Source organism: Triticum urartu, chromosome 6A (assembly GCF_056163025.1).
Source record: "Triticum urartu cultivar PI428250 chromosome 6A, HENAU_Tu73, whole genome shotgun sequence".
NCBI classification, from domain to species: domain Eukaryota; kingdom Viridiplantae; phylum Streptophyta; class Magnoliopsida; order Poales; family Poaceae; genus Triticum; species Triticum urartu.
The window spans coordinates 220,231,295-220,252,143 of NC_141878.1; the positions used below are offsets into that span (position 1 = coordinate 220,231,295).

Genomic DNA, 20,849 nt, shown 5'->3' on the forward strand with positions numbered 1-20,849 from the left:
CTCCCCTTCCAATCTCATCCGCGCCCGAACACCACCACGGCTACATCGTCGCCATTGCCATGCCCTCGGCCCCCTCCCTTGCCACACCGACCTGGCCGGGAGCTCCGCCGCGTCGTCGCTCGCCGGTCCCGCCCACCAGCACGAGGTCGCGGCGCCCCCATCGACGGATCGACGCCGCTCCTCCGTTCGGCCAACGCCGCGACCACCGCGTCGTCCCGCCCTCGCGTCCCCGACTCCTCTCCGGCCGGCCTCCCAAGCGCGCCCCCGACCTTCCTGGGGTGAGCCACTCCTGTTTCCCCCTTCTCCCCTACTCACCGTCGCCGTAGGACGACTGCCCCGCCATGGCCGAAGCTCTCTGTGAGCTTGTGCTCACCGCTGGCCATGGCCGCCTCCTGGCCCTGCCCGCTCGCGCCAGGCTCCCCCACCGCGCTTCCCCCGGAGCCCCCTTCCCCGCCGAGCCGCTCACCGACCTCACCGCGCCGCCCGGCGGGCTCCCCCGTCGCCGGTAGCCTCGCGCGCGCACGAGCGCAGCGCCCCTCGGGCACGGGAGCCCGCACCCGTTAACACCCGCCCCGCTGGGCTGGCCTGGTGCCACTGCCAGCGGGCCCCTGTTGCCCTGTTTTTTAAAACAAAAAATATATATATATATAGAAATAAATTAATTAGTTGATTAATTAATTAATTAGTTAATTAGCTTAATTGACTCAGGATTAATTAGCCTAATCACTAGTTTAGTTAACTAAACTGTTAGGCTAGGCTAGTCAGTGCATGACAGGAGGACCCCACCCCCTGTTGACCAGTCAAACATTGACTGGTCAACTGGGTCCCTCTGGCCCACCTGTCAGTCACTGGGTACACTTTTGTGTACACTGTGCTGGGTGCGCCTAGCAATTTAGCAATTATTTTCGAATTAAAAATAATTTCAGAAATTAGTAAAATCTATAGAAAATCATATCTTTTAATCCGTAACTCGGATGAAAAAACTTTGTACATGAAAGTTGCTCAAAACGACGAGATGAATTCGGATACGCAGCCCGTTCGTCCGCCACGCGTCCCTAGCATAGTGAACCTGCAACATTTCACCCTCTGTTTCATTTGTCCGAAAACGCGAAACACCGGGGATACTTCCTCGGATGTTTCCCCCCTTCACCGGTATCACCTCATACCGCGATAGGGCACCCCTAGCACCGATACTTGTCATGTCATGCATCGCTACGCATCTGTTTGCTTAAATATTTATTGTTTCTCCCCCCGTCTTCTCTCGCTAGACACCGGGACCGACGCCGCCGCTACCCAGTACGACTACGGAGTTGACGACCACTCTCTCTTGCCAGAGCAACCAGGCAAGCCCCCCCTTTGATCACCAGATATCGCCTACTCTTCTCTATACTGCTTGCATTAGAGTAGCGTAGCATGTTACTGCTTCCCATTAATCCTATACTGATGCATAGCCTGTCCTTGCTACTACTGTTGATACCTTTACCTGCAATCCTAATGCTTAGTATAGGATGCTAGTATTTCCATCTGTGGCCCTACATTCTTGTCCGTCTGCTGTGCTATACTATCGGGCCGTGATCACTCGGGAGGTGATCACGGGTATATACTATTTACTTTATACATGATACATGTGGTGATTAAAGACGGGTCGGCTTGAGGAGCACCCGCGAGTGGAGTTTTGAGGCGGAGCGGCAGGGCAGGTTCCGACCACCTAGGAGAGAGGTGGGCCTGGCCCTGGTCGGCGTTCGCGGATACTTAACACGCTTAACGAGATCTGGGTATTTGATCTGAGTCTGGCCATTTGGTCTATACGCACTAACCATCTACGCGGGAGTAGTTATGGGTATCCCCGCGTCGTGGTATCAGCCGAAGCCTTCGTGACGTCAGCGACTGAGTGGCGCGCGCCGGATTGGACTGGAAGGCCACTAGGCTAGGTCTGCTTTCGGCCGCGTTCGCAACGTGCAGGTGTGCTAAGGGCGATGGGCCCAGACCCCTGTGCGCTTAGGTTTAGACCGGCGTGTTGACCTCTCTGTTGTGCCTAGGTGGGGCTGCGACGTGTTGATCTTCCGAGGCCGGGCATGACCCAGGAAAGTGTGTCCGGCCAAATGGGATCGAGCGTGTTGGGGTATGTGGTGCACCCCTGCAGGGAAGTTAATCTATTCGAATAGCCGTGATCTTCGGTAACAGGACGATTTGGAGTTGTACCTTGACCTTATGATAACTAGAACCGGATACTTAATAAAACACACCCTTCCAAGTGCCAGATACAACCGGTGGTCGCTCTCTCACAGGGCGACGAGGGGAGGATCATCGGTTAGGATTATGCTATGCGATGCTACTTGGAGGTCTTCAGTCTACTCTCTTCTACATGCTGCAAGACGGAGGCTGCCAGAAGCGTAGTCTTCGAAAGTACTAGCTATCCCCCTCTTATTCCGGCATTCTGCAGTTCAGTCCACATATGATAGCCTTATTCCAGTTGATACCAATGCATACATATGTAGTGTAGCTCCTTGCTTGCGAGTACTTTGGATGAGTACTCACGGTTGCTTTCTCCCTCTTTTCCCCTATTCCTTCTTCCTGGTTGTCGCAACCAGATGTTGGAGCCCAGGATCCAGATGCCACCGTCGACGACGACTCCTACTACACCGGAGGTGCCTACTACTACGTGATGCCCGCTGACGACGACCAGGAGTAGTTAGGAGGATCCCAGGCAGGAGGCCTGCGCCTCTTTCGATCTGTATCCCAGTTTGTGCTAGCCTTCTTAAGGCAAACTTGTTTAACTTATGTCTGTACTCAGATATTGTTGCTTCCGCTGACTCGTCTATGATCGAGCTCTTGTATTCGAGCCCTCGAGGCCCCTGGCTTGTAATATGATGCTTGTATGACTTATTTTATTTGTAGAGTTGTGTTGTGATATCTTCCCGTGAGTCCTTGATCTTGATCGTACACATTTGCGTGCATGATTAGTGTACGGTCAAATCCGGGGCGTCACATGCCCCCCCCCCCCACAAGGGCCCAAGGTGCCTCCAAGAGGGAAGGGGGGCAAACCCTAGGGCAGATGGGCCCTAAGGCCCACCCCAGGTGCGCCTCCCCCTCTCCGCCTTGTGGCCGCCACCCAGATGGGATCTAGGGGCTGCCGCCACCCCTAGGGAGGGAACCCTAGGTGGGGGCGCAGCCCCTCCCCTCCCCCTATATATACTTGAGGTTTGGGCTGCACAACACACATGAGTTCCTCTCCTTCTTGGCGCAGCCCTACCCCTCTCCCTCCTCGTCTGTAGCGGTGCTTGGTGAAGCCCTGCTGGAGTACCACGCTCCTCCACCACCACCACGCCGTTGTGCTGCTGCTGCTGGATGGAGTCTTCCCCAACCTCTCCTTCTCCCCTTGCTCGATCAAGGCGTAGGAGACGTCACCGGGCTGTACGTGTGTTGAACACGGAGGTGCCGTCCGTTCGGCACTAGGATCATCGGTGATTTGAATCACGACGAGTACGACTCCATCAACCCCGTTCACTTGAACGCTTCCGCGTAGCGATCTACAAGGGTATGTAGATGCACTCTCCTTCCCCTCATTGCTGGTTTCTCCATAGATAGATCTTGGTGACACGTAGGAAAATTTTGAATTTCTGCTACGTTCCCCAACACCTAAGCCGTAGTATCATCTGACATTTCCCTAGGTAAGCATAACGGGCTCTTTGTGTGGTTCAGAAAGATGCTAAGCACGTCTTTTTAAGATATTCGTTGCCATGCTTTTGTGTGGAGTGCCTGCCTCGGGTGTTGATTTTCTCTCTATGCTGAATTCGTTATGTGGCGCGTCGAAGCGTGTTATGTGTCTGTCGCGCCTGACATACCGACCCCACCAGCCGTGGTGGGCTCTGATGCAGCTGGGCCAGCCGGCCTCGCTGAGTGACGATGTGTGTGGGTAGTTGGGCCAAGCATAGCCTGCGTGCTCGCGATGGGTTAAGTAGGTGGCTGAGCCACGGATTCGGTATCGACTATGGAGACAACTGGCAACAGAGAGAGGCTGCTCCTCCTCCGATTATTCCCCTTTCCACTCCTTCCTCTCCAGATCCCAAATTACTCCTCCTTCCTCCTTGATCTGATTGTAATAGATAGCTGAGGTAGATCGGGCCTGTTACATCTGGTATCAGAGTTCAGACAATCTGGAGACGGCCTATCCCCGACCGCGCTACGCCACCAAGCAGGCGCTGAAGACGGCGGCGATGGAAGAGCAGCTCGCCGCTCTCGTCAAGTCCTTCCACGAGAGCCGCGCGGCCAACGACGCCCGGCTGGATGCGATCCAGACCTCCCTCGAGCTCTGGCGTCCAGCGGTGACGAGCCTGCAGAACCAGCTCGACGAGCTCCGCACGCAAGTGGGGCGCATCGCCCTCCACCCCACGCTGGCGGAATCGACGGGTCCCGCGGTGGATCTCGCCGGAGCCGCGACGGATTTGGGCCGATCTGAAGCCGATCTGGTGGGGCTCAAGACGGGCGTGCTGAATACCAGCAACCCCGAGCACCACGGGCCAAGCGGCCACGGCGATGTCGAGAATTCCGGGGGTTCGGCTTACGGGGTAGTCACCACCCAGTTGTCGCCTCCGGTCAACAGTACGTCTCTAACTGACCCTGCCTCTAAATCTCTTGCCCTGGGTTCTGTAGGTCAGTGTAGAGAGTACGATGCACGCGCACAGCATACTCCGGCGAGTTGGTCCCTGCCTAAACTGGATTTTCCATCGTTTGATGGGGATAATCCATAGTTTTAGCGGACTCGCTGCGAAAAGTACTTTGATGTTTATGGGGTTCAACCAGAATTTTGGGTCCGGGTAGCTACCCTGCATTTTACGGGGAACGCTGCTCGCTGGCTGCAATTACAGGAGGCTAAGAGTAGAAATTTGACTTGGGAGGAATTATGCACAGCTCTCTGTGGGAAATTTGGCAGAGAACAGTACCAAGTGTATCTGTGTCAGTTTCGAACTCTTAAACAAACTGGCACAGTTAGTGAGTACATGCATCAAGTTGAGGAAATCATGCATCAGTTGTTAGCGCATAACCCTGCATTCGATCATGTTTTCTTCACTACACAGTTTTTAGAAGGGCTCGGGCAAGAGATTCGTATTGGCGTTGTTCTTCACCAGCCAAAGGACTTGGACTCCGCTTTTTCCCTGGCTTCTTTGCAGGAAGAAATGATGGATGCCATGCCTCGCCGGGATCCAAGGCGATACGAAGCTCCCCAGAATCGGCAACAACCTCGTCCACTTCTGGCGGGTGGGGCACCACTAGGTCGCCCCATTCCCATGGTGCAACCAGCAGCGGCAGATGATCGCCGGGGAGTGGAAGCAGCGCACCCACCAGAGCGATTGGCGCGGGGGGACGATCGTGTCGCAGCGTTGAGAAACTATAGGCGTGCCCGGGGCTTGTGTTTCAAATGTGGAGAAAGGTGGGGGCAAGGGCATCAGTGTGGACCGACAGTGCAATTGCATGTTGTGGAGCTGTTGGAGCTGTTGCAGGCTGATCAAATGGGGCAACCAGTTCAGGATTCAGATTCAGATGATGATGTCCTCATGTGCATCTCCAAGATGGCTACTACCGGCCAAACTACACCGCACACAGTCCGGTTGTTGGGAAAAATTTGTGGTCAGGAAGTCTTAATCCTGGTGGATTCAGGAAGCTCCCATAGCTTCCTCAGTGAGGATGTAGCGGCGCGGCTGCAGTTATCAGTACAGCCGATGACCACTGTGTCAGTTAAGATTGCGGATGGAGGAACGTTCTCTTGTTCAGGCAGCATTCCAAGGTGCAAGTGGGCGACACAGGGGCACGAATTTGTGACTGACTTGCGAGTTTTGGCGCTGGGCTGCTATGATATGATAGTAGGCATTGATTGTCTTGAAGATTGCGGTCTGATGTGGATTGATTGGGCAGAAAAACGATTACAGTTTACACACCAAGGGCGGCCTATTGAACTCAGAGGGGTGCAGAGTCGGCTTCAGGAAGTGCACCAGATTTCTTGTGCGCAGTTGGCTGATCTGGAGGCCAGTAATTCAGTGGCTCACATCGTATGCGTGTATGCAGTGGGGCCCGAAGTGGTAATCGAGCACATCCCAGTTGAGGTACAAGAGGTGTTGGAAGAATTTCAGTCAGTATTTCAGGAACCTACGGGGCTGCCTCCCCATCGCTCGTGGGATCACACGATTCCTATTCTGCCGGGAGCCAAGCCAGTTAATATAAGGCCATACAGATACACACCTGAGCAAAAGGATGAGATCGAGAAACAGGTGAAGGAGATGCTTCAAGCGGGGCTAATAGTGCCTAGCACCAGCCCGTACTCGTCGCCAGTGTTGCTGGTGAAGAAGAAAGACATGACTTGGCGCATGTGTGTCGATTATCGCCACCTCAACACGATAACGGTCAAGAACACTTACCCCTTGCCAGTGATTGATGAGTTGCTGGACGAATTGGCGGGTTCCTGCTGGTTATCCAAATTGGACCTTTGCGCGGGCTACCACCAGATACGGTTACGCGAAGAGGATGAATTCAAAACTGCCTTCAAGACTCACCAAGGCCATTATCAATTCCGGGTCCTGCCCTATGGAGTCAAAGGGGGGCCACCGACCTTCCAGGGAGGCATGAATTTGGTGTTTGAACCCTTGCTCCGCCACGGTGTGTTGGTGTTTATGGACGATATCCTAGTCCACTCGTCAACACTAGAGAAGCACGTCAAGCTGCTGCGGCAGGTGCTGAAACTACTGGAAGAGCATGGCCTGAAAGCGAAGCTATCAAAATGCTCTTTCGCGCAACAGCAAATCAGCTATCTGGGGCACCGAATCAGCAGCTCTGGTGTGGCCACATTGGAGGAGAAGATCCAGACAGTTCGGGACTGGCAGCGCCCAGAATCTGTTCGCAAGTTAAGGGAATTCTTGGGACTAGCAGGATATTATCGCAAGTTTGTTAAGAACTTTGGTATTATCTCCCGGCCACTGACGGACATGCTGAAGAAAGGGACATTATTTATCTGGACTCCCACGGCTAACACAGCATTCCAGGAGTTGAAGAAAGCACTGATTCAAGCTCCAGTTCTAGCTTTGCCCGATTTTCACAAGAAGTTTGTGGTGGAAACTGATGCAAGCACTACAGGGGTCGGGGCTGTTCTGATGCAAGAATCGCATCCGTTGGCATATCTGAGCAAAGCCTTGGGACCCCGTAACATTGGTCTCTCGGCCTATGAGAAAGAGTGCTTGTCACTAATGATGGTTGTCGATCATTGGAGGCCGTACTTGCAGCATGCTGAGTTCTTGGTGCGTACAGATCAGAAGAGCTTGTTGCATTTGACAGATCAGCGGTTGAACACGCCAATCCAACAAAGAGCCTTCACCAAATTGGTTGGGTTGCAGTTCCAGATACAATACAAGGTGGGTGTCACTAACAAAGCGGCCGATGCACTGTCGCGGAGGGATCAAGAAGAGGGGTCAGAATTGGCAGCAGTATCGGTCTGTCGACCGTCATGGCTGGAAGCTGTAGCAGTTAGCTATCGTCAGGACAAAGTTGTGCAAACCAAACTGGAACAATTGGCTTTGGACCCAGCTAGCAACGCAGACTACTCCTTGCAAGATGGAGTGATCCGCTACAAAGGGCGCATTTGGATCGGGGCTGATGTGGAAGTGCAACAGTCATTGATCAGAGCACTACATGACAGCGCCGTGGGGGGTCATTCGGGATTCTATGCCACGTATCATAGGGTGAAAAATCTGTTCTTCTGGAAAGGCATGAAAGGGATGATCAAATAGTTCATCCGTGCCTGTGTAACCTGTCAGCAAGCTAAAACTGAGCGCGTCTCTCCAGCGGGGTTGTTGTAGCCCCTACCGGTACCTAAACGACCCTGGGCTGTCGTATCTCTGGATTTCATCAAAGGGCTGCCTAAATCGGGAGGATATGATGTGATTTTGGTGGTGGTGGTGGACAAGTTCTCGAAATATGCTCACTTCGTGCCGCTAACCCACCCCTTCACGGCGCTGACAGTGGCGACAGCATTCATGAAGAACATCTTTCGACTGCACGGGCTTCCTCTGGCCATCATCTCGGACAGAGATCGTATCTTCACAAGTGCAGTCTGGCAAGAGCTGTTCAAGATCTCACAAACCCAGTTGCGCCTCAGTTCTTCGTACCACCCGCAGACTGACGGGTAAACGGAACGAGTGAACCAGTGCTTGGAAGGATACCTGCGTTGTGCGGTTCACTCCTGCCCGGGGAATTGGAGCAAGTGGCTGTTTCTGGCAGAGTATTGGTACAATACTGCCTTCCACTCATCGTTGGGGCGCACTCCGTTTGAAGTAATGTATGGTCATTTACCAAGAGAGTTTGCAGTTACACAAGTGGAAGAAAGTTTAGTTCCTGATTTGGTAGCTTGGTTGCACGAAAGAGAGGTAATGATGGAGCACCTACAGCAACAACTCAAGCACGCACGGGACCGCATGAAGAAGCAAGCTGATAAGCATCGCACAGATCGTTCATTCGAGGTGGGAGACATGGTATTCCTCAAACTGCAGCCGTTTATCCAAACATCAGTGGCGCAACGACCTTACCAGAAGCTGGCATTCCGTTACTATGGACCTTATCACATCCTGGCCAGAGTGGGAGCGGTAGCTTACAAGCTCCAATTGCCTGAAGACAGTAGGATACACCCAGTGGTGCATGTGTCTCAACTGAAACGGATGATCGGGCCAGAGGCTCGGGTGAGTCCATCGCTACCACCTGCTAACTCCGTTTTGTAGGCAGAACACCATCCGGTGGCGATACATGATCAGAAGCTGGTGCGTCAAAGGTGAACTCCAGCCGCGGTTCCTGGTGCGATGGTCGGAACTGCCTCCATCGCTGGCTACCTGGGAGGACCCCGTCGAGCTTCATCGTCGTTTTCCGTCAACAGCGGCCTGGGGACAAGCCGCCACTCAAGGAGGGGAGAATGTCACGCCTGACATACCGACCCCACCAGCTGTGGTGGGCTCTGATGCAGCTGGGCTAGCCGGCCTCGCTGAGTGACGGTGTGTGTGGGTAGTTGGGCCAAGCGTAGCCTGCGTGCTCGCGATGGGTTAAGTAGGTGGCTGAGCCACGGATTCGGTATCGACTATGGAGACAACTGGCAACAGAGAGAGAGGTTGCTCCTCCTCCGATTATTCCCCTTTCCACTCCTTCCTCTCCAGATCCCAAATTACTCCTCCTTCCTCCTTGATCTGATTGTAATAGATAGTTGAGGTAGATCGGGCCTGTTACAGTGTCATTGTGTCGGAGCACTTTTATGGGCCATGTGGCAAATTTGCAACAAACTTACAATCGAGGTTCTCCCCGTCTCACCTTGTCGATTGTCTATTCAAATGTAATTTGTTTTGCAGCAGTGGATGCAACTCGGGAAGTGAAGGGACGGTGAGGACATGTGATTGGTGATCAGCAAGATGCAAAATGTCTCCTTCCGGTTTCCACCCCTTAGGGTAGTGGCAGCCTTTTGGGTCTTTCTTGAGCCTACGTTGATGCCCAAGTTTTAATTTCATGTTCCAAACCCGAGTGATGCTATGTTGGATCTGTATTGTTTCTGGATGATGTCTGTGCTTGGGTTGTATTAACTTAAATTCGGATGCTCCTTCCTCTCTCAAAATAGGCTTTCGCCCCGCTTTATAAATAAAGCAACGGTCCATACAATCCATGTTCAAACAACACCCGATAGACAACGGCTGGGGCCACAGCACAGTCAAGCCCAAGAAAACATAAAAGAAACAAGGAAAAGGCCACCTAGTGGTAGCCGCGAAGCGGCACTACGAGGACGATAAATGACGCGCTGAAGCCAATAGCGCATCCATCATAAGACCGAGTTGATCGCGATCATGCTGCCTCGAGAGCGGGTGCCATTGCTGTAGAAAAACAAGGAATTTGAAGGAGTCACATGCCTTCCTTGGAAAAACCTTTTCGATCACCATCTTATTCCTAGTCGTCCAAAGAGCCCACGACATCGCCACAAAAACAAGCCAAAATAGGCAGCGATGTCGCGACTGCTGTAAAGCTCTATGTTGGAGAAACTCCACAAGGTTCAAGGTCTCCCAGTCGGGCCCCAATGCCTCACGGACGTAAGTCCATAGTACCCTTGCCGCCGTACACAAGAAGAGGATATGGGTCCCGGTCTCAGGTACTGCACAGAGAGGGCATAGACCATCACTAGGTCTGTGCCGCTTACGTACCTTCGTCCCCGAGGGGAGGCGATCCCGTAGTAGTCGCCAAACAAAAATCTTAATCTTTAAAGGTACGGGGGCTTTCCATAATGCGGACAGCCAGGGAGTGATAGGAGACGGGCAAAGGGCATGGTATGTCGTGCTCACTAAGAACTCCGTCGTCAGTGCGAGCCGCTAGGATACCGTGTCCGAATAATCCAGAAGCATGAGTGGGAGGGCAGACCACAATCTATTCTAGTCGCTACTCTCGGCTTGTCCAAAGGTGCAACGAGACCGGATGTTCCACTGTCCCGCTTGGAAAGCCGTAGACACTAGCACAGACGAATCCACATGGATCAAGAATAAGTCAGGGAAGCAAACGCATAATGGCTCAGTACCCAGCAGGGATCGAGCCAAAATTGGATCCCTTTCCCGTTCCCTAAGGAGAAGGAGATCCCAAGGCGGATGTCCTCCTTGATCCTTTGGATGGCTCGCCAGAATTGTGAGCCCTCCGTTCGGTTGCATGCCAAGAGTGGTTCACCCCTAAGGTATTTCGCCGGAATGAGCTGTAGCCACAGTCCTCCCTCACCGCATAAGATCCGCCAGACCATCTCAACATGAGCGCAACGTTCATACGGCGGGAGGCAGTGATGCCCAGGCCACCACGGTCTTTAGGCATGCAAATATTCGCCCACTTTACCATGTGGTACTTTTGGCGGCCGTTGGCCGCCTGCCAAAAGAACCTAGCGAGATCCTTATCGAAGGCACTATGGACGCCCTCAGGTAGGATATACATCCCCATCATGAACATGGGGAGGCTTGCTAGGTTGGAAGGGTCGATTTGCTCCCTTTCGAGGTGAACCATCCTCGCCAGGGCTCTGCCCGAGATGCCACTTGTCCCACCAAAGGGTCGAATGCACTCGTCAGGATCTTCGAGTCTGCCATCGGCATCCCCAAGTAAGTAATAGGGAATGAGGTTAGTCTGCAATTTAGGTTATCCGCAATCCTTTGTTGGTCCTCTGCAGGGAAGCCCAGGATGATGACCTCGCTCTTGTCAAAGTTAATCTTGAGTCCCGACATAGCCTTGAAGCAGAGGAGTAGGAACTTAAGATTAACTTTGTCGAGAGCGGACCCTTCCACCATAATCATGGTGTCCTCAGCGTACTAGAGATGGGTGACCCCTCCTCCCGGAATGAGATGACCAACAACTCCCGAGTGGTGGCCGGCCCTCCTAGCTTTATCCAGGATTCCCGCCAATGCATCCACGGGGAGATTGAAGAGAAGAGGGGATATCGGGTCCCCTTGCTTCACTCCCGCAGAGGATGAAAAGAATGGCCCCACCTTGTCATTAATGTTAATCGTCGTCTTGCCAGACTGTACCAACTGCATAATCCAGTTGCGCCATCTATCCTTAAAGCCTCTGCGCTGCATGACTAGCCGGAGAAAGGACCAGTCTAGCCGGTCATATGCTTTCTGGAAGTCCAGCTTTAGAAAGACACCCTTCTGCCCGTGCGATCATACCTCGTGGACAATCTCGTGAAGGGACAAAATCCCGTCATGGATTCGTCTCCCCTTCAGGAATGCTTTCTGGAGAGGGTGATTCATCCTCTCAGCTACCGGTGCGAGTCTAGTAGCGCATACATTAGAGAAGATGCGCTCCAGAACATTGATAACTGTGATAGGTTTGAATTGGCGAATTTCCGTCGCCCCAACTACTTTGGGGATCAGGGTGATGACACCAAAGTTTATGCGGGCCATTTCAAAATTTCTGACGTAGAATTCATGGAACATTGGCATGATCACAGGTTTTAGGACATTCCAGAATTTCTGGAAGAAGGCAACCGGCAAGCCATCTAGCCCTGGTGCCGACCCCGCCTTCATCGAGGCGATCGCCCTACCCACCTCTTCTGGCGAGAAAGGGATAGTAAGTTCTGCATTCTCAATGTCAGATACCATGTCCGCTAAGGGCCAGAAATCATCCGCCAAGGAGACCCCACTACAGGGTTCCGCCGAGACGAGCCCTTAAAAGGAGTAAATGTGGGTCATAATCTCATCCGGGTGCTCGAGAAGGGTGTCCCCTTCCCAAAGGCACGGGATGGAACACTTCCTGCGCCGCCCATTAGCTATTGCTTGGAAGTAAGCGGTATTTGCATCACCTTGAAGGAGCCATTTCTGGCCTCCCCGACGTTGTGAGAATAGCTCCTCCCCCTTGAAGATCTCCATTAGGGAGGCTTCAAGGGAGTACCGCCGCAACCAGTCGTCAGCCGACAGATCGACTGAATCAGCAATCACGTCTAGGGCCTTAATCTGGTCCAATAGAGCCCCTTTGTGGGACCTCAGGTCAGCACCAAGGTTGGCGCCCCAACCCCGCATAAACTGGCAGGTGATCTTAGAGCAATGATGACAAACATCTGTGGCACAGACTAGCCGCGGTGGGTTATTTGACGCCTGCACCCAATGGTCCTGAACCATCTCGACGAACCCCAGCTACAGTAACCATGATGGTTCTAAATGGAAGCGCCTAGATCTCGGTGGAGGCCCTTCCCCTAACGCAAATAACAGGGGAACATGGTCGGAGCCAATCCGAGTAACCGCCCGTAGTGAACACAGTGGGAACATAATCTCCCACTGAACAACAATGAGGACCCGATCCAGCACACTTCGGATAGGGTCCACCTGTTTATTGGTGCATGTGAACCTAGCCCCTACCCGGGCTATCTCAAGTAAGGCCATCTCAGCTATGGAGTCGTTGAACATGCGCATACGCTACCATTCGATGTTCGGCGAGCTTTTGTCAGCTTCATGCCTGATAAGGTTGAAGTCACCCGCCACCACCACTGGGGTCGTGCAGCATTCAACCTTATCATGCATCTCGGCCAGGAATACCGCCGATTGCCCGTGATCAACCGGGCCATAGACAATTATCACCTCCCAAGTGAGGTTCACCCGTCAGTCGGTGATGGACATACTAAGGAAGAATTCCCCGGGGTTCATATCCTCCACTGAGAAGAAATCCTCCCTGACCCCCAGGAGTATGCCTCCAGACAGCCCAGACGCTAGCAGCCATTGCCATGCAAACGGGTGTCGAGAAAGCCCCTGTAACTCCTGAATGGAGAAGTCCTGACGAATCGTCTCCTGAAGACCTACTATGTCGATATCTTCCTGCCGGATGTAGTCAATCAGTTGGCGTCGGCGGCCCAAGTTGCCGAAGCCCCTAATGTTCTAGCATAGGAGCTTCATATGGGAACCTCGCCGATGTCACTAGGCCCCTCGGGTGGGCCGAGATAGCCCTCCCACCAAGTGCGGGATTGGGCATTTGTTTCGATGGACGGCTGCGACGCCCCCGCTTAATGTGGGCATCACCTGCCATGTCGGCGCTAACACCTCGGACTACCATCATCTATTCAGAGGGATGGAGTCGCATAGGTGGCCTTCCTCGCAGGGCCCTCCCTACTTGAGGGCCACTGGGGGTGTCAAGCCGGGAGGGCGGCCGGCTCAGGCCCGATCCAACCCCGGGCTTTCTATGCCCAGAGCCAGATGGGGCCGAGGCATCCATAGCCCGCTGTTCGGCACGGGCACGGGCCTCAGCCAGCGCACCATCGAGCCGCTCTTTGGCACAAATGGCCGAAATATGCTCAAGACAGGGACCCTTCTCACCTTGAAACACAATATCACAGTCTGATGCAACGTCACCAAGGTGTGCCAGCGGCACCGAATCAAGAACCACAAATCGAGAACCGGAATATGAAGGATCCAAGGAACCAGAGGAAGGGGGTGGTGTCGTACCTAGAGTGAGGTCGCGTGCTGCCGCACGCATGGCCGCCATCTCGGGAACCGTCGAGACGCGGCCATCCGGAAGGGTCCGGGACCGACAAAGACGGGCGCTTTGCCTAGACGCCACAGCCGAAGAAGCCACCAACCGGGTGTCGGATCTAGGCACAGGAGAGTCGGCGTAGACCATGCCCAACCCCTCACATGTGCCCAACCCCAAGCGAGACGGTGGTGGCGTAGCAGGAACTAGTGCCGGGGACCCCACAGCTAGTGAGGGTGGGGTCCCAGGTGAGCGATAGTAGCACACCACCCCGGGTGAGCGCGGGGAGGACGACGGGCACGCATCCATCCCCACACTAGCAGTATCGTCCTCTTGATCCAGGGTCGTCGAAGGTGCCAGTGAAGTGGGACTCCCCACCGCAGGTGGCGGCGACGCCAGCCCGCGTCCAGTGAGGGTGAGAGCGGCAGCCCTGGGTGGCCCTGACCCCGCCCCACCAACGCGATCCAGGCTCTGCCGGTCGGAGTCCTGCGCTAGAGGGACACCATCATCCTCGGACGATGACTCATCGAAGCCATCATCGCCCCCGTCGTGCCGGTCGTCGGAGGGAGCCGGAGGGGGGAGGCGAGATCACTCCTGACCGGCTCTCGAGCTCCTCCAGGTCGACCTCGTAGGTGATACGCCTGCCCTTCTTGCCAAAGTAGAAGATCAAGGAAAGGCCGTCCACATCAGCCGGCATAGGGCATAGAACCTCAATACGGGCCGGACCATCTCCCTCCAGGGAGGCGAGGTCAACAGATAAGAGCTTGCCCACCGGCTCCGAGACTGCCTTGAGAATGTGCTCAAGCTTGCCCCCTTTAGGGGCGAGCCTGCTTCCCTTGGGAAGCTCGTATACAAGCACCCATACCGAGGTGAGCGGTGGAACCGAGTCCGGTTCCGCGACGGCCTCCTTGGCGGAGATGAGAAACTTGTTGAGCGGGCATCTAATGTTGTCGTGGGTGCAGACACGGAGAAGCTCAGCTGAAGGGAACGGCACCGAGAAGACCAACGGTGCCGTCTCAGTGACGACCCAAGAAAAGCCACTGTCGTGGTAGTCACCGATGTAAGCCGCCAACTCGTCATGGATGAGGCCCACAGTAACCACGACTGACGGCGGCAGGGTCTGTCCAGAAACAAGAGAGACCGTCGCCAAGTGTGGCTTGACAGGCTCCTCCTCCAGCTCCGCGTCGAGATAGTAGAAGCCACAGCCCTCAGTCCCATACCCCAAGTATGCAAGAGTTATGGGGCAACGGGGAGGCGCCGGGCACTCAGAGCGGAAGTGGCCTGTGCATCCACAGCTGATGCACATCGTCTCCTCCCGAGACCTGGACCGCCCGCTCCTAGCCGGAGGCGGCACCAGAGCCTCCTGCTCTGGTCCAGGGAGGACGGGACGCACGTCAGGCACCGCCCCATCCCCAAAGGAAGGTCCTTGCTAGGCGCGCTTCTTCTTATTCTTGTTCTTCTTCTTCCAGAGCGAGAGCTCGGGCGGGCCGAGAGCATCTTCAAAGCGCCGAGGCGGGGAGTACCGAGGCATGTCGTCCGATGGGCGTTTCCAATCCTGGGAGTCAGCACCACCACTGCGCCGCGCACCATCAGCACCCCGACGCGGCCTTGCCTCAGCTAACTGCTCACGTGGGACCTCCCGAGGGTCACGCACAGCTGGCTCCAACGAACGTTGCCGGTCACGCGAGCTGCCACGGGTCTCCTGGACGAAGGGACGGTCACTGCGCGAGGAGGAGCCTTCCCGGGAGCGTTGTGCGCCGCCAGGCCGGGCCTCCAGTTCGCGACAAAGAGCCACTTCCCGCGCCTCATCAGTGGCCCGCCGGTGTGCGGCATCCTGGCGGCGGAGGTTGCCCGGAGACCAAGGTAGAGGGAGGCGGGGGTTGCGCTCAGGATCTCTCGACGGGGGAGGGCGGCGGAGGGAGGTGCCCGCATAGTAGCCGGAAGCACGGTCCCGGCGCAGGGCACCCATCGATTTCGGGCCAGAATCAGCAGAATCCGGGGGAACGGCCGCTTCGGTTGAGCCAGCCCGTCCCCTTGCTCCCTGGCCATCAGGACCTCAAGCTAGGAGCGAGTGGAGGGGCGACAGAGGGAGGCGGAGAGGCGGGGAGCAGCACTGGCGGGGGCGGCGCGGTGGACGGCGGCTGTACGGGCATAGACAGGAGATCGAGGAAGGAAGGGGGCGTCAGGGGAGGAAGAGATCCAACAGAGTTGCTAAACCGCTCCACCTCGCCCCTGGTAGCGGGCCATCCTATCCGCGGGTCGGCTGCGTTCCGTTGGATCCAGATCCAGCGATCTGGATCGGCGCAAGCTGCCACGACCTGACGGCTAGGTCAACTGCCATCTGGGCCGTATGGGCCATCTGGGACGCAGGTCTCTCCGAGGGTGCGTCTGAAGGGAATCCTAGGCCCCCGCAGGCCGGCCCACTCCGCAGGTCAGCGTCGGCCCACGAAGCAGAGCCGCCCACGCGGGGCCAGACCAGGCGCTCCTCCCCCTTGTAGGGGTCGCAGCCGCCGTCCATGGCAGCGGCGAGCTCCGGGAACCCCGGCGTACCACCTCGTCGCGGGACCCCTCCCAATGGCGCCCTAGGCCAGGCGACCGCCGCGCGAACCCGGCGGACGGCGCCGCCATAGTTCCGGCGGCCGAGCCCGACACTGCCTGCAGCCTAAATGCACGAGGCAGAGATGGCGCCACTGGAGAAGCCGGAGAAGCAACACCCGAGGCTGCGGAGCCCCGTTGCCGGGCCGAGCGCGCCACCGCAAGAAACTCCCCGAGGACTGGTGGAGCCAGGGAGATAGGGAGCTCCACCCGGCCGTCCGCCTCGTTGGCACCAGCCATGTCCGCCCAGGAGACGGTGGAACGGGCGATGCACAGGGTCGGGGCCGGCCGCGGTCCAGCGACACCACGACCGGGCGGGACGGTCGCACCAGCGGCAGCCATCGCGCAGGCGGCGAGCGCTGATCCTTGGCGGCGCAGAACAGGCGAGGCAAATTCAAAATCGCCTCCGCTCCCGCACCGTTGAGCAGTCAACCCTCGACGCTCCTTGCATCTTTGTTCTTAAAATCCTAAACGTGTTAGCCTAGGAAAAAAGCGAACCAACTTGTGGTTGGATGGTTATTAGAAGAAAAATGGTATCCCCAGTCCATCAGGATTCAAGTTCTAGACTTGACGCTGGTGCTCGCATTTTTCTATATTTATTTCAGGCCTTCTGCCAAATGTGCGTTCAGTGGGAGAAGATCGTCGACGACGAAAGCATCTGTGACGACTTCATCAATCTCAAAATGATGTGTCAGCTCAGCTTCTCGGAGGTGCTCATAGGGGTAGGATATGCGTGTGTGCGTCATAGGGATAGGGATGGATGCATGTGCGTATGTATGAGTGTCTGTGTTTATACTGTGTTAAAAAAACCAGACCAAGAAGAAATCTTAGACCCTAGACGCCTACTCCGGTTCAAGAAAAATAAATAACCGTCGGCAAAAAGAAAAAAAAAACAAAGAACCGGCCTCAATTTCTTTGTTGAAAACCCATTCTCAAGTGCAAGCCCTACCGTAACGCCTGGCCTTCTGTCCCGGCGAGCCCAACGTAAGAGCCACGAAACAAACGATCGTGCTCGTGGCGGCAAACTTGGGAGTAGGCGTGGCCGCCACGGTTTCGGTTCCTACAAGTAGCGTGCAGATGGGCCACGAAGCCCACCTCGCCTCCCGCTGCCGCCTCCTCCTCCACTGGGACCTTTTGCCTTGGTCTCTCCTTCTGTGCTGCTCCCGCGATCTCCGCGGGCGCCAACCGTAAGGATCCTCTGTTTCTTCTTCAAGAAAATACTTGAATGCTTTGGTTCGTCGATCTTACTGTTCGTTTCCCTCTTCAATTGCCACCGTGCAGACCTGAGATCAAGCGAGGCTAGCGGCGAGCCGTGTCAACATGGCACTGGTGAGTGTTTCTTCATTCGACTCTGTTCGTTTCATGTTCTTAGTTTAGGCTTTTCTTGCGCCATTGGATTACGGAGAGAGTAGTTAATCCAGTGGTTGCTGTGTGGTTTGAACTTGATCTGGCGATCGTGTTCGTTTCCCGTTATAATTGTCATGATCTCGGGCTCGGCACTAGATTATTCGTTCGTTGGGGTTATCATACTTGCCATGAACTGATGTATAGAGCCTGTCTGCTCCTGCTGCATTAGCTAACGATGTATTCCTTGCCATCGTTCTGTTCCCTTCAAGAGGGGATCAATCGGGGGTCGGCTTGCCCAACCATAGCTAATTCAGTGATCTCGTTAGTTTGCCTGGACTATTTTGTTTATTTTGGTTGATTCATCAACCCCTTTTCTGTTGGTAACATTGCATCCCGTTGTCATAGTTCTCATATTCTCATTAAATCATAGTATCATTACCACCCTTTCTCATAGTTCTAATATTCTCACTTTTTGTATCGGCTACATAATTTTGTATTTGCGTAGGTGCTGCATGCTGGCAGTGGAAACAAGAATGCGTTTAAGGCACTCATTGCCGCTGAATACAGCGGCGTCAATGTTGAGTTGGTGAAGGATTTTCAGATGGGTGTCTCCAACCATACTCCAGACTTTCTCAAGATGAATCCTATCGGAAAGGTATGCACCAAATCTTCTTCAGAAGATTGATGCAACGATACAAATCTAATAATGGCTGCTTCTTTTGCAGGTTTCTGTTCTTGAGACTACTGACGGTCCTGTTTTTGAGAGCAATGCTATCGCACGATATGGTAAAATAGCAACCAAATGATGCTTCTTTAATCTTTCATGGACATTTATTTTGATTCAGTGATTAACTCTGTCTCCCTCATCTTCCTAAAGTTGCTCGCATGAAGGCTGACAACCCACTTTACGGATCTTCACTCATGGAATACGTGAGTGTTGTTTGATATTCATTCCATACATTTACTTATCAATTGTACTTGTTCTTAAGAGTTTTTTGTTCTGTTCAGTCGCACATTGAGCAATGGATTGACTTCTCTACCACGGAGGTTGATGCTAACATTGGAAAATGGCTGTACCCACGTCTAGGATTCTACCCATATGTTGCAGTGGTAAGTGTGGCTATGAGGTGATCATGTACAATATGTTCTTTACATTGAAAAATGTGGGTCTAATCTTCTTTTGCCCCAACAGATAGAGGACACATTTATTACTGCCTTGAAGAGAGCATTGGGTGCCCTTGACACACACCTTGCTTCAAACACATATCTTGTTGGGCATTCCGTGACTCTTGCTGATATTGTGATGGCATGCAACCTTTACCATGGCTTCACTCGGATCATGACCAAGAGTTTCACATCCGAGTTCCCTCACGTGGAAAGGTACTTCTGGACCATGGTTAACCAGCCAAACATGAAGAAGGTCGTGGGGGATGTGAACAGGCAGAGTCTGTCCCACCAGTTCAAAACAAGGCTGCGGCACCAAAGGAGCAAAAGCCCAAGGATGCCAAGAAGGAAACAAAGAAGAAGGAAGCCAAGAAGGAGGCCCAGAAGCCAGAGCCAGTTGAAAAAGCAGAGGAGGAAGAAGCGGCACCAAAACCAAAGCCAAAGAATGCTCTTGATTTGCTTCCTCCAAGCAAAATGATCCTTGATGAATGGAAGAAGCTGTACTCCAACACCAAGACCAACTTCCAGGAGGTTGCCATAAAAGGTCAGTTCCATTCTAAAATCCGGTAAAAAAATTGCAACCACATCAAGTTACTCATCTTCTCTCTGTGCTGCAGGCTTTTGGGATATGTATGACCCGGAGGGCTACTCCCTGTGGTTCTGCGACTTCAAGTACAACGAGGAGAACACCGTGTCCTTCGTGACCATGAACAAGGTGGGCGGATTCCTGCAGCGGATGGACCTGTGCCGCAAGTACGCCTTCGGGAAAATGCTTGTGATAGGCTCCGAGCCACCCTTCAAGGTCAAGGGGCTTTGGCTCTTCCGTGGCCCTGAGATCCCCCAGTTTGTCATGGACGAGGTGTACGACATGGCCCTCTATGATTGGGCAAAGGTTGATCTCTCTGATGCGGCGCAGAAGGAGCGCGTCAGCGCCATGATCGAGGACCTTGAGCCGTTTGAGGGCGAGGCGCTGCTGGACGCGAAATGCTTCAAGTGATCTATTCTCTTTGCGCCGTGGGGCTGAGGAGATGAGCTGTTTAGGTTTTGGTCATTGTTAGTTAAAAGTTATGAATAATAGTAGTTGATACTATCTGGTTGTACTAGTTAATTTTTTGCGCTATTAAAAGAATTCTGGTCAGATTTTAGTTAAAAGAAACTGGAGAAGTTTGTGTCTGTCTAGTCTATGATAATTGATTACACTGCTGTGGACATGGGATTCTTTTTTGAGGGAGTGGATATGGGATTTGGTTTGTTGTTTGCTCTGGTGGTGAATGCTTGGAGCTGCTATGTGGTTTATTCAGGTGTATCTGGAGTCCGAGTTATGTGTAGTTCCTGCTTAGCTTTTTGTTCTGATGGCTTGAAAAATTGCTTTTAATCTAAAATAACGAAGTGCAGGACATCCAGATTTAAAATTGATACTCCCTTCGTTCCTAAATATTTGTCTTTTTAGATATTTCAACAAGTGACTACATACTCTACATATGAAGCAAAATGAGTGAATCTACGCTCTAAAATATGCCTACATGCATCCATATGTTGTGTTCATTTGAAATGTCTAGAGAGACAAATATTTGGGAACGGAGGGAGTATTAAACAACTGGACGCCCAGGAAAACATGACAACTCCATAAAAAAGAATTGTCGCCCCTGATTGGAAAAATAATGAGTATTGACTATTTCATCACATCAATACATCATTACACCAAAAGAAGGCATGGTAATATGAATCTCCATTTTCAAAATGTGATAAAA

At 53.6% G+C, this 20,849-nt stretch overlaps 2 protein-coding genes across 2 annotated transcripts; one reads left to right on the forward strand and one right to left on the reverse strand.

The window, feature by feature from the left end:
* Positions 1 to 7,828: 7,828 nt before the first annotated feature.
* Positions 7,829 to 16,040, reverse strand: LOC147964830 (uncharacterized). The gene has a single exon (XM_087527622.1). The coding sequence runs from the start codon at positions 15,296 to 15,298 to the stop codon at positions 14,528 to 14,530; it is 771 nt and encodes a 256-aa protein (XP_087383748.1). The 5' UTR covers positions 15,299 to 16,040; the 3' UTR covers positions 7,829 to 14,527.
* A 1,622-nt stretch (positions 16,041 to 17,662) lies between these two features.
* Positions 17,663 to 20,728, forward strand: LOC125513372 (elongation factor 1-gamma 1). Its single transcript, XM_087527621.1, has 8 exons — positions 17,663 to 17,774; positions 17,869 to 17,916; positions 18,440 to 18,589; positions 18,660 to 18,720; positions 18,812 to 18,864; positions 18,943 to 19,044; positions 19,127 to 19,642; positions 19,716 to 20,728. The coding sequence occupies exons 7-8, from the start codon at positions 19,573 to 19,575 to the stop codon at positions 20,093 to 20,095; spliced, it is 450 nt and encodes a 149-aa protein (XP_087383747.1). The 5' UTR covers positions 17,663 to 17,774; positions 17,869 to 17,916; positions 18,440 to 18,589; positions 18,660 to 18,720; positions 18,812 to 18,864; positions 18,943 to 19,044; positions 19,127 to 19,572; the 3' UTR covers positions 20,096 to 20,728.
* The last annotated feature ends 121 nt before the right edge of the window (positions 20,729 to 20,849 follow it).

Excerpts from the sequence above, each read along its gene's own strand:
- LOC125513372 (XM_087527621.1), top strand. The coding sequence starts at position 19,573 with ATGATCCTTGATGAATGGAAGAAGCTGTACTCCAACACCAAGACCAAC. Across the intron at positions 19,643-19,715 it reads CCAGGAGGTTGCCATAAAAG|GCTTTTGGGATATGTATGAC; the intron begins GTCAGTTCCATT and ends TCTGTGCTGCAG.
- LOC147964830 (XM_087527622.1), bottom strand. The coding sequence starts at position 15,298 with ATGTGCATCAGCTGTGGATGCACAGGCCACTTCCGCTCTGAGTGCCCG.